Raw genomic sequence first — 13282 nt, forward strand, 5'->3', positions numbered from 1 at the left:
CCGAAAACATATATCAAGTTACAATTAATGAGTGGTGCTATAAATCTTAATTGTTACAGTCCCAGACAAATTTTTTTATATTTTCTCAGAATATTTGGTTTCTCCCTGATAGCAATTCCAATTCATCTTCTTATCTCGTGAGAACTCCCAAAGATGGACTGAAAATAATTGAAGAAAATCCGGTAGAATAGAGCTTGTATTTTGCAAAATGCCTCAGATTGTCAGCTAGCACTTGGCAGCAGAAGTGGGGGTAAAGCGATGTTAGTTGAATTAATGATATGCCCAATTGTTTCCATAAAATTAAAATATTCATTAATCAGCTAAATTCCTGTTCGAATCATTTAAAGGAAATCAAAATTACTCCCCAAAATCTTGTGTTGCCTGCTGCATAGGCAACCGAGTCAAACATTCCAGCATTCATCATTTAGTATTCGAGGTATTCGAAATTCGAGGTATTCGAAATTCGAGGTATTCGAATATTCGAGCAATGATTTAATATTCGAATTCGATATTCGAATTCGAGAAATCTGCTATTCGACCCATCTCTACTTTAAAGACATTTTAAACTTTAAACAGTTTATATGAATAACGTTTTTTAAGGCTATTAACATGAATATATCTGGTTTAGAGGAAATTCAATACCCAACACCACTGCTACCAGGAACGCATCCTATCTTCCCTATGTTAAAACGCTCTCATATAACGCAAATTTGTATAGCGCAAAGACCCCAAGGAACGCATCCCTTGCGTTATACGAGGCATGGGTGTACATATTTCACACTTTTAGATGTTTAAATGACGATATCTATTTTTTGAGATTAAATGAAAAGTGAAAAATTTCAAGCGCACGAAAATGCGATGGTTAATTATGGCTGATGGGAAAAGCCTGTGCAACATCTAGCTGTTGCTGTGTGAGGCCACCTGGGTACGAGGCTATGACCGCTGCTACGATGCAGGCTGCTTGCTGCCAAGCATGGCGGTAGCGTAGAGTACCCTGCTAGCAAGTAGCGCTTGGTTTAAATAAGGATTATAAATTCCCTATCAAACGAAGGAAACTTTCCGACCTTACGCAGTTTTAATAGGTTATTATTAAGATGTTTCCCTGAGCTCTGTGCCTCATGCATGCATTGGTAATCTCAGATGACGTAAAACTCCTACCTACTCGTATAGCATCTAGTGATGTCATGTGGAGTGGCATCGCATGGCTGCCAATCTGGCCTTTTTCAAATGAGGTTAAAAGTGACCATTAACAGTGGTCTAAACTGGGATTTCTAAAACCAAATACAGTGGAACTTGGTTAGTACGTTCCTCCTTAGTACGTTTTCCTCCTTAGTACAGGGATTTCCCTCGGTCCCGGTACCATCCGAACAAAATACAGGTAAAAGCATTTGGTTAGTATGTTTGAAAAAATTGCGCTTTCCTGGTTAGTACGCTCAATTGCTTGCCGTGACGCAACCCGCAATTCGTTCTCTAGTATCTTCTTAAGGGTCGCAAAAGTCTAAATTCATGATTTAATTTATTATTATTAGCCATTAACATTCTTCCATTCGTTCCACATCTCTTTCTTCGACCGTAATTTATCCAAATGCATTTCTGAATTCTTGTGATGTGCTGAATAATAAAATGCGGCCATTTTTCGGGAATGCCTGACTATGAAAAACTACAGCCAATACGAAGCCCCAACTTTCCCCACCCCAAGCTCCTCGCCTTCTGTTGCCTTTTGAGCGCTTGGGAGTGCCCACTTCTGCGCACAAAGTTCGTGAGTGGGCAATAGGGTAGTTTCCTTCATCAAAGAAAACAAAAGGCATTGATGGCGATTCGTTACCCACCATTAGTGTATTCATAATACACAAATTATTTGGTTTTTGAAATACCGGTTTAGACGAATGGCAAGGGTCAAATTTTATTCTCATTTGAAAAAGGCCAGATTGGCGCCCATGCGATTCCACTCCACGTGACGTCACAGGGACCTAGTTTCTACACGAGAGGATAGGAGTTATGCATCGTCAGAGGCTACCAATGCATGCATGAGTCACAGAGCTCAGGGAAACATGTCTTAATAATCACCTATTAAAACTGGCTAAGGTCGGAAAGTTTTCTTCGCTTGATAAGGTATTAATAAACCTTTTTTAAGCCATGCGCTACCAGACAGGAAGGTACTCAGCTACCCGTTAGCATCCTGCGTCCTATCAGTGCTCAGAGCCTCGATCAAGGTCACCTACCAGGCGGGAGGGGGAACCAGAAATGCGTCGTACGGACTTTTTCCCTTCATTCCTACTTACGCGTCGCGTTTTCGCGCGCTTGAAATTTTTCACTTTTCATTTGATCGCGAAAAATAGATATCGTCATTTAAAAATCTAAAAGCGTGAAATACGTACTCCAGGAGTAATAATCTTTCGATTTAGGCAATAAAAAAATAATAGGAAACCACCCTATTGTTGCTATTGCACGAGTTATCATGATGAAGAAATGAGTCTTAACGGTCTTAGACGATTCCCACATTATCTAAAGCAGTACTGCTCCATACACTCGACGTCGTGCGTATTTACTTGACTACTGTTGCGGGAGCAGACGATCCTCTGGATCTCCACGCGAAGCTCAGCTTAAAAACACTTGATTTCGGAAAGAAAGCAGACGACATTAGACAAATTTTGAAAGTAAATTTCTACTGTTTAATATAAAATTTTCTTGTAATTACGTCGCAATCTAATAATCTTGCGTGTCATCAATCGATATATCGATCGATTTTACTATCGATATGGTATCATTCCAGAAGCGAATGTCTACGGCTGTTGCCGTAATTTTAAAGTCAATATAAGTTTTCCCAATTTTTATGATGCTTAAAAAACCAGTTGACTTACTCCGGGTTGTTGTTATATTCTACGAGTATGCTGTGAGAAAGGAAATGACTTGTCTTCGCTTGTCTGAGCTTCACTCGTCCTCGTTCTGTTAATATACAGTAGAACCTCGCTTTTACGCCCCCGCAATATACGTTTTCCCGCAATTTACGACATTTTCGTCAAGTCCCGATGATTTAAGTATCTCTACAATGTTAAGTCTTCCCCGCATTTACGCTAACGAAATTTCAAATGACCCGCTATTTACGCCAAAGGGAACATGGCGGATAGCGCACCGTAATCAAGAAGAAAGAGAGTTAGCGATTGGAGGTAGGGATAAACTTTTTGCAAGAAGGTTGTAAATATAGGAAAAGAAGTTGTATTTACAACCTCCTCGCCTTTTTTGGCATACCTGTCACTAGCGCCATTATCATTAATACGGCCTCTTTGAACTTCTAGAATAATTCCTTCATCATTTGTTTCTGACCACTCGCGGGATTTCCTAAGACAGGTTGTTTGCGAAGTTTTAATTTCATTCCATTTGTTGGTGGTAAGTATTGTAGGTTTTCCACTTCACTTGTAAGCATCGTAGTTACGAATATAGACGCTATGTTTATATTCGTGGTCGTTCTCGTGATGATCCACGCACTGGGTGTTCTCCTTCGCGTACATTATTACCAAGTTCTTCGATTAATTTTCATCATCATTAGTCAACAATCCTAAGATTGGTTTGACGCTTTTTGACGATAATATTGACGATTAATTTATAAGTTGTTTTAAGCGTAATCTCTTTTTCCCTGCTTCTTTTTGTGACAGCATCTATAAACGCGAATCAAATACGGAATGGCCCAGAAACGAGAGAGGAAAACTTTTTCAATAGAAGATAAAATAAGAATTTTGGGAGGAGTTGACTCGCATGTAGGTTCACGCGTTTCCCTTGCCAAAGAACTTGGGATTCCAGTGTCCACATTAAACACTGTTGTTAAAACTCGCAAAAACATAGAAACCAGTGCAGTGGAATGCGGACCCAGTGCAAAGAGGCGAAAATATGTGAAGTACTCGAAATATGATAGACTAGAAGAAATTTTAAAAGAATGGTTTCAGTGCACCAGGTCCTCTAACATACCCATCAGCGGAGTTATTCTGAAGGAAAAAGCGCAACATGTGGCAATGAGGCTGGGAATTGAAGACTTCAAGGCTTCAAACGGATGGTTAAGCAGGTTTAAGACTAGGCATAATGTTGTATACAAAACAATTTGTGGTGAGTCCAATAGTGTTGATCCCCAAACAGTGGCACAGTGGAAGGAACATTGTTTAAGTGAGCATACAGAAGGGTATGCTCCAAAAGACATTTTCAATTTAGATGAGACAGGCCTTTTTTTCAATACACTTCCCCATAAGACTTTAGAGTTTAGAGGTGAATCTTGCCATGGTGGAAAGCATAGCAAAGCTCGTTTAACAGTATTGTTTGGCGCTAATGCTAATGGTAGTGAAAAGTTGAGGCCATTTGTCATTGGAAAATCCAAAAATCCCAGATGTTTTAAAAATATCAAGACATATCCCACAACTTATGCCGCTAATACCAAAGCTTGGATGACGTCACATTTATTTCAGGAACAAATGCAGGCTCTAGATGCCAAGATGGGTGGACAAAACCGAAAAATTGTAGTATTTTTAGACCAATGCCCAGCCCACCCAAAAAATATGAATTTGAGGAATATAAAACTGGTGTTCTTCCCACCAAATTGTACCAGCCAATTACAGCCATTAGATTTAGGGATAATCCATGTATTCAAATCCAACTACCGCAGGATTCTAGTGAGAAAAGCAATTAATCTTATAGATAGTGGGAGGGACCCTAAGAACTTCAAAGTATCTGTTTTAGATGCACTACACTACGTAGCACGAGCATGGAAAGAAGTTGATGAGGGCACAATTGCAAATTGTTTTAAAAAAGCAGGATTTAGTTTTTCAGAAGACTGCAACTTTGAACAGGACTATGAAGAATCATTAGAAGAAGGGAGAGGTGGTAATATAGCATTGGGAGCCGATGATCAGTTGTCATTATTTGGAGATGAAATAAGTTTTTCAGACTTTGTGGGAGTGGATGAGATGTTATCAACATGTAAGTCACTTACTATTGATGAAGCTATTGACGTGCATGACAGTGATGAGACAGCAAGTGAGGAGGATGATGATGATACAGAAATGCCAAAAGAAAGCACAATCAATGCTATGTCTGCTGTCAGTGCACTGAGGCAACATTTATCAACTGTTGCAGGAAATGAGAAAGAATTAGAGCTGTTGGACGTAATAGAAAAAAAGAGTAGAAATAATTTGCACTAATAAAATGACTAAGCAAACAAAGATAATGGAATATTTCCAGAAGAAGGCTAGTTAAAAGAACATATTGTAATGGTGCTTCTTTTTTCATCACTTAATTCACCCCAGAATGTTTAATAAATTCTGTGATATATATTTAATTGCTTTAAATTTTGAGAAGACTTAGGAGAGTTTAAGTTGATACATATTGTTTTTAATTAAATGTTAAATGGATTTTAAGTCAAATATTTTTGTTTAGTTTGTCCAAAGGTTAAAATATTTTTACTTTAGAAGATTCTTTTATGTTTATGGAGCTAATGGAAAATGTTTATCCGTATTTATCAGTATTTACTTATTTATCGTCCTGTGTTAAAGGATCTCTTTCAGAAGACTGATGTTTTGTATGATCTACCTCACTGAGAATTCAGTACTAATAAAGAATTTTTTGTTATCATAATTTAAGGTTTTGTACTTACTATTCATTTAGAACATGATTCATATGAAAAATAGAACATTTAACTATATATAAGGGGTTATTTTTCATTAAATTGTGCCTAACCTCGATTTTACACTTTCCCGCGATTTACACTTTTTTCCCTTGTCCCCCTCAAAAGTGTAAAAGAGGGGTTTTACTGTATATAGGATAAATCACGGGAGATAGACGCCGTAATCATGGAATCGTCTTCGGGAAATCTATGAAAAATTGCGATTTTTATTCACATGGTATAGTTTTTCAATGTAGCGCTCATTTTCTTGATTTTAAATGTGAAAAGAGTTCAGGAAGGCGATCCTATGAGAACTACCGATATTAATTGTAATTATGACGACTTTTTCAATGATTGCCATAACCCCGACAGCTATATTATGTTACATTAAAATTCCACAGTAACCCAAATTCACTAAATGGCTCGAAATGAGGTAAGATGTTGCTCAAAGAACAAAAGAAGGAGAAGTACGATTGCCAACCAGATAAACTTAACATTCCCATAAATATGCAATTTATCGACCCATGCCCCAGTTACCCCGGAGCACGTTACCTTTTTAATTGCATGTAATTGTATTTCCTACAAAACCATCTCAAAAAATTCATGCTAATAGGATTTTTCTCTGGGATAGGTCGACATTTAGCATGAAAAAGAGCCAAAACATGTATTTCGGAAAAAGCAAGTAAAGTTCACAAGACCAAGTAAACTTCACTCCATCTTGTTCTCGTGGTTTGCAAAAATTCACGCATACACAGTAGGGTGGGCCGAAAAAAGGTTTTTTTTCCTTTGTTGAAAGGTTGAATTTCTTGTTTTAAATAGCTCCACAGGTACGTAATTCGTCATTATGATTGATGATAATTTAAAATAATTCACCTTATTTTTACTTTTTGTGGGATTATTAACTACCATATGAAGACTTGCTAAAAACTTAAATTCAATCGAAATAAATATCATTTTAACTGCGATTTAGCCCCCAAAATGGAATTTTAGAAACGTATGCAAAAATGAGTTTTGTTGTGCGGGTGGTCTATACTACAATTTTGTTGTTAACTCATAGACATTGTTTGAACCGTATATTTTGTCAAATAAACTTCAAATTTCATTTTTATAAACTATAAACATGTATCCACTCTTTGATATTATCCATTATCCCATATTTTCATTAAATTCGTCTTCATAGCCGTTTTATTCTGAAATCAGCCTGATTTTTCACAAAATTTTAACCCTTTCGCGCCGGACCTTCGTTGAAGGAAATTCTTCCTCAATACGAGTCTCTTGAAAGTTTTCTTTACTCCTCTGTACGAAGCCTTTCCGCGTCGACTAAAGGCAGAGGGTACCTCCCTAACCTTTTTTGGACCCAACTCAGAGGGCACCGATCCCTTTCCTCTGCCTCTGTCCCAGACCCTAGAAGGATTAAAAGCCCCTTCCTAGCACGAGTTCGCGGTCAACTGGCTAAAATGTTAATGCAAAATATATGAAAATATTTGTTGCTCGCACCGATTTTTTTACATTCAAAATGAATTTTGTGTTTTGTTTCTGAGCGTGCAGAAATTTTAAACTAAGTTCTAACGTTGATTTAGACGGATTTAATGTAATTACTTGTAGTTCTATAACTCCGTTGAGATTAACGTTAGAATTTTGTTTGAAATTTCCATGTGGTCAGCAAAAAAAGATGAATTCATTTCTAGCATTGAATTTCAAAAGTACGCAACAAATATTTTTTTGGAAAACACACTGCAAATAACAGTAGTTGACCGCGTGGAGAGGATAGGAAAGGGTCGACCTGAGCGGCCGAAGAAGGGACTGGGCTCGCGCTAAGGCGGATCACAAGGGGCGACCGCGTCCGTGGGTCTATTGTGTCCGCCACGGTCACTTTTTTCGACCTGTGCCGCACAGGCGCGGCATTCGTTGGTTAGGGTAAGAACATTCAGGACGCACTGGTGTGGCATTCGTAGTTGAGGAAAAAAAATCCTCGCCGCACAGGTGCGGGATTCGGCGCGAAAGGGTTAAACTTTAGAGCTCGGGTGGCAGTGGTTAATATTATCCGATTTGAAAAAAAATTTGTTTGCGAGATCCTTATATCTTTTCGCAACTTTCCCGCATAGGGCAAATTTGATCAGGAAAAAAAACCTTTTTTCGGCCTACCCTAATGCACAGTCCTCATCAAGTATAGCTTACGGAGATGGAATGATTTATTGGGAGGTGTTTTTCAGGTTCTAATGCATCACTTCAAAGCATGTACAGTCCTCATCAAGAGTTTTTATTTATCACTATCCAAAACCAAACCATTAACCCAACTGCCCTGACCTGCAGAGCAACGCTCGACCGCAAAATATACCCCATCGAGCCAACTATGTACACACACACTTACACCTCTCAAAATTGACAGCTGAGGACCGTAGAGTTCTTGCAGCATCAGGTGAGACGTGCTGAGCGTTTGGCTCACATTCTTGCCAGCTGAACTCCCACCATCTTTATCCTTGATGGAGCAGTAGCCATCAATGGCAGCCTGATAATTTTTCTCCTCAAATTTCACCTGCCATAATAAAAATAAAAGTAATGATAACCAAGGAAAAGACCATCGTCCAGAAAGTCACTGAGGAATAAAACATCAGGTTCACACTCATTCCAACAGCACAACTGAATAAATAGCATAACAGAATAACATGACTTGAATAGAATAGCAAGAAAAATGTGGACAGATATGAAAGCACGTCACCCAAACTCTCCAATTGCAAGGTACATAACGTACATAAGAAACGTACATAAAACGAGGAAGAGGCAGGAGAGAATTAACATTAATCTTCACAATAAACACATTGAAAAACTTAGAAATTACGTCAGCAGACTCCCGATTATCCGGCTACGGTTTATCCGGGTTCCGGATTATCCGTACATGTTTTCACTCTCGCTCAATTCTTCTGCGATCTTTATAAAAAAATAAAACTGAACATAAAATCACCAGAATCACTCCATTATAATATGTACTAGGATACACTGCAGTCATTATTTCCCTTCGTAAAACGGAAGCAATCAGACTCAAGCTGCATTCACGGGAGCACCGTGTTCCTGTTTTCCAAGCCTCACAGAGTATGACCGCGCTCCATGATCACGGACACATGTCCCGCAGCAGTTGCAACGCGGGCAACTTGTGCGAGACGCGACTACGTGGCATGGAGCCTGACAGTGTAGTTTCCGACGTCACGCAATGGTTTTGAAGCATTTGTGCAAACCACTTTTCAGTATCCGTTATCACACAGCCACGGATGTGTGGTTTTCGAAACCAGGCCTTACATGGAGCATTAATTATACGAGTAAAAGCATATTGTCGCCGATAAAAAGACCGCGAACTGGCGAAGAAAGCTTTCAATGAGTCCGGGAAGCACTCTTAAATAACAGAATAACTGCATAAATAATAAAATATTGTTTGTTTTACGTAAATTATGAACATTGCAAGACATTTGAGAGAAAGTTTGGATAATCCGCGTTTTTCGATGATTCGTGTCGTATCTCCCCATCATTAGTCCGGATAATCGGGAGTGTATTGTACTTCTTCTATAATATGAAACAAGCACTCTCCATAAGTCCATAAAGAAATATAATGACAAATGCTCACCATTGCATGGTAAACAGCGAGTGTAAAAATAGCAGGAGAGGAGGAGAGTGGATGATGGAGGAAACAGCTGTATGGAATGTTTTCTACATCTTCCTTCATCAAAAATGTATGGACACCTTACAGTCAAATACCTGATTGAAACTGATGGTGCAATAGCAGCTATACAAGACAGGCTTATCAGCGCAAAAAATCATAGAAAATTTATAATGAAGGATATAATCGCATAACAAAATGTGAAACGCGTTATGCACACTGAAATTTTTTCAGGTACAAAAAGGTCACTCCTTCAAAATATTTTTCATTCTTTCCTACTCGTCAGCTTCATAATACGATCCTCTGAACATATGAAACCTCCCAAGATATTGCCGATGTGATCATCTTTTTTGACAATGAGTCAGTCAGTGTTTGCAGTTTTTTATACATCGATATACAAGGTGAGACTGAGCAATAGCCGTTTATCTGTAGATATTCCTTAAACTATCTTACTACTAATGCTAAAATTCAGGCAATTGGTGCATTTTTAATTGCTTATAAAGGTACCAAACGAGCCATACTAGGAAGGAATCTGAGTGAGCCCAGATGAGAGGTTGAGCTAACATGGATTGCCACAGTTATACCGTATAAGCGTGTGTAAGAGGCGCACCCCTATTTTCAGCATCAAAGCTATGAAGAAAAAAATTTTGCGGCATTTTTTTTATACTATCCCGCGGTGTTGCAGACGTATATTCGATAACTGTCGAAATTCCAGTACAGTACACCTGGAATTTCGACAGTTATCGAATTTTCCTCTTTCAATATTAATTGAAAGACGAAATTTTGATAACTGAGGCGGTAATAGCGGCATAAGAGAGAGTAGAAAGAGTTCCGATCCTCTCTTCGCATACGCCGTTGCTCTACGATGCTTGTCCTATTCACGAACAATTTTCTCACCTACTGACCTTTTTGAATATTTATTGAAAGACGAAATTTTGATAACTGAGGCGGTAATAGCGGCATAAGAGAGAGTAGAAAGAGTTCCGATCCTCTCTTCGCATACGCCGTTGCTCTACGATGCTTGTCCTATTCACGAACAATTTAGTTTAAATGCTCTCGCAGGAGTACTGCAATAGAATTGCAGCCGTGAAAATTTTAAGGCAATACACGACAGGCACATAGTATGAACCTTCCCAAGAGCTTATACAACAATCGGGGCAATCTCAGCGCCGTAGGATAATAACCACGTCGTAGATTTAGTGGAGTCACATTCGGCCCCCCATCAGCCAATGCCTCTGCCGTTTTTCTTCCTTTCCGAGACCCCACAGGAAAATAGGTAAACATCAAGTTACAGGGGAACAATGGAAACGTGTTTCATCCCTACCCCATCTCACTAACTGACCTTGATCGATCTCCCAGTTTATGGAGGCCAAATGCTAGGTGAGTCATCTACTGAGCCCGAAGATATCTCGATAGCTTTCAATAATTGAATGACACTCACGAGGTTGAAAAAAAGAAAGAGATCTAACGCGATGCATATCTGACAGAATTTAAGTTTTTTAAGCTCTAATTGTTTGACACAAAGATTTATAGTTACAACAAGGCTACTAATATTCAAAATAGTCCCAACAGGACAATTTCGGAAGAAACAAGCGTAGCATAAGCGCATTCAAACAAGACGAGATGGACTGGAAACTTAAGGCAACGCAAACTGCGAATATCACATTGCTGGGCCTTCGCCCCTTTGCTTTGAATACAACGACGTCACATGCAAGATCGGACGTGTTCTTCCCGTGCTCCTTCGCTCATAGCCTCGTAGCTTGAAATACGGAGGGGAGGGAGCACGCGCGCTCCTTCCCCTCCGTATTTCGTTGCTTGCTTCGAAGACGGAGGGATCGCGCTCCTTCCCCTGGACCTCTCCTTCCGCGCTCCTCACTTATAAGCATTCCTGATTTCTTCCATCCACAATTTAGTCCAACAATGAACACACTCGTTTGAATTTTTTAAAGCGCAGGTTTTGATACCAATATAATTTTCAGTTGCAATAATCCTCATATTAGCGTCTGCAGATGATTTTTGAAAAATCATGTGCTCAGCGTAATGGTATGTCCTTCAACACTATGCATTTCTCTACGTTTGATAAGCGATTACTATGTGCAGTATAAATGCCGTGGGATGCCCACTCGTGGCAGTAAATTTTGCGAGCCCTCCGGAGCGAAAAACCCTGCGCGATCTTCCATGTTCACCTCTGGGGTACCGACGTGACGGCGCAATGCTTACAAGAAATTCAAACAGGAGCATTTTAAAAATACGTCACTAAGGGAGTAACTCCCCTGCCTGCCGCTTGTTTTTGACCTAGGGTTTCAGATGACTGACTCACACTGAAAACCAAGGCCACTCAGTTCCCCTTGGACTTGCGACCGGTGAAGGGGAGGGGGGGAAGATAAGAAGTTTGTGTAAGAGGCACACCCTCATTTTCGGCTGCAATTTCTGGGAAAAAAGGTGCGCCTCTTACACGCACTTATACGGTATTTCTTTTAATTTGACTGTACAGCAAAATATACTTCTAGTGCAACAATACACCCCCGCAATACGAAGTGGGGAATGGAAGTGAATAACCGTGAATAGCTATTGCACACAACTCAATCACACATACAGACATGATTTGGAGTGAAAGAATTAAAGAATGCCATTTCAAGCTCCCAAGTATGTTTGCAAAGGCAATGCTTAATTTCAATGTTCCCCTACTCGGGTAGTCATCCCGCCACAGGGATAGAATACATTCTCCATTTATTTTTCATTTTTAGCAAGTGCCATAGCGAAGGAAACATTCATGAACAGGAAAGAGAGAATCATTACGTATGAGTAAAAAGAAAAGTCTAGCGAAGGGAGCACAGCACAATTCAGAGCCAAAGCATGGTCTACACTTGGGAAGGAGGAAAGGAAAAGACCTGAGGGATTTGGGTTCAGGGGAGAACTGAGACGATGATGCTGACGAAGATTGACCACAAAGTGCTGGACATGGGGGTGAGGAGAGAAAGCTTAAGATACGGAGGAGATGGAAGGGGTGGATGTAGGGAGTACTGAGTGGGGAGGGGATGTTGAAAACAGCGTTAGATTAGGGGAGAGTGTTAGACAAGCAAGAAAGGGGAAGAAAGAGATTAGGATTAATCGCTGGAATGAAATAAAGTAGGCCTCGTAGAGAAGCGGAGAGGGAAGTCGAACTTGGGATGGGACTTGCCACGCTATTCTCATATTGATCCATGTTGTACAGTAGACTCTCGTTAATATGAACATCGTTATTACAAAGTTCTTGTTATTACGAAGCAAGTCGTTGGTCCCGACGAAAAGGCCTACCCAATCTAATGTAAAATAAAAATTAATAAGAAATCTTCATTATTTTGAAAATACGAATCTGATCCGGTCCTGGCAATTACAAAATGAACTTTATTACGAAGTTCCACTAGTAGTAGGCAACGGCATTTAGGTGGAAATAGACTACGCTACTTTATCATCATTGCACTACATTTAAATTCTCCTTGTGCATTGTGCCCAAGAGCGTCAATTATGGTACTTCATTCAGTAGGAGATATGTACTTCAGTATGCACGCAACATCAGATACTAAGCTTCATTCCTGTGGAATTATGGTGACCCACTCATTAATGCTCGCAAATTGGACGTCCAGTTAGTCCTCTTCCTACGCACATTGGATTTACGAACTTTCAGAGATATGACGTTTAAAAAAATTCAAGAGTGCCCAAAATTTAAAATTTGGTGCCTATGGAGTTTGCCGATGCGACACGACATGATGTACAGGAACTCGCACTTTGGGCTGAACAAAGTATCATTTAATCTGGTTTGAAGTCAGGAACTGTTCAGCGCTTCGCCCGTTCTTTCTTCCCGCACAAAGCGAATTTTTTCGGCACCGGCTACATTGCAAGCTAGATCAGTTAGTCACAATCGTGAGTTAACGCACGATTGTGATGCAGTGTTGCATTCTGCAAGATCTCTCGATGCCTTGTATAGGTTTATCAACTTAAAGAGCAAG

The 13282-nt window shown here is 39.7% G+C and overlaps 1 protein-coding gene across 2 annotated transcripts in view; it reads right to left on the minus strand.

The window, feature by feature from the left end:
• The window catches only part of LOC124161163 (RISC-loading complex subunit tarbp2-like), a 59800-nt gene that overhangs the window by 20504 nt on the left and 26014 nt on the right, over positions 1-13282 (minus strand). For both annotated transcript variants that reach the window (XM_046537396.1, XM_046537395.1), the window contains exon 6: positions 8016-8180. In XM_046537396.1, the coding sequence (XP_046393352.1) occupies positions 8016-8180 (165 nt within the window). The remainder of the gene's footprint in view (positions 1-8015; positions 8181-13282) is intronic.

This window comes from Ischnura elegans, chromosome 6 (assembly GCF_921293095.1).
Source record: "Ischnura elegans chromosome 6, ioIscEleg1.1, whole genome shotgun sequence".
Taxonomy (NCBI): domain Eukaryota; kingdom Metazoa; phylum Arthropoda; class Insecta; order Odonata; family Coenagrionidae; genus Ischnura; species Ischnura elegans.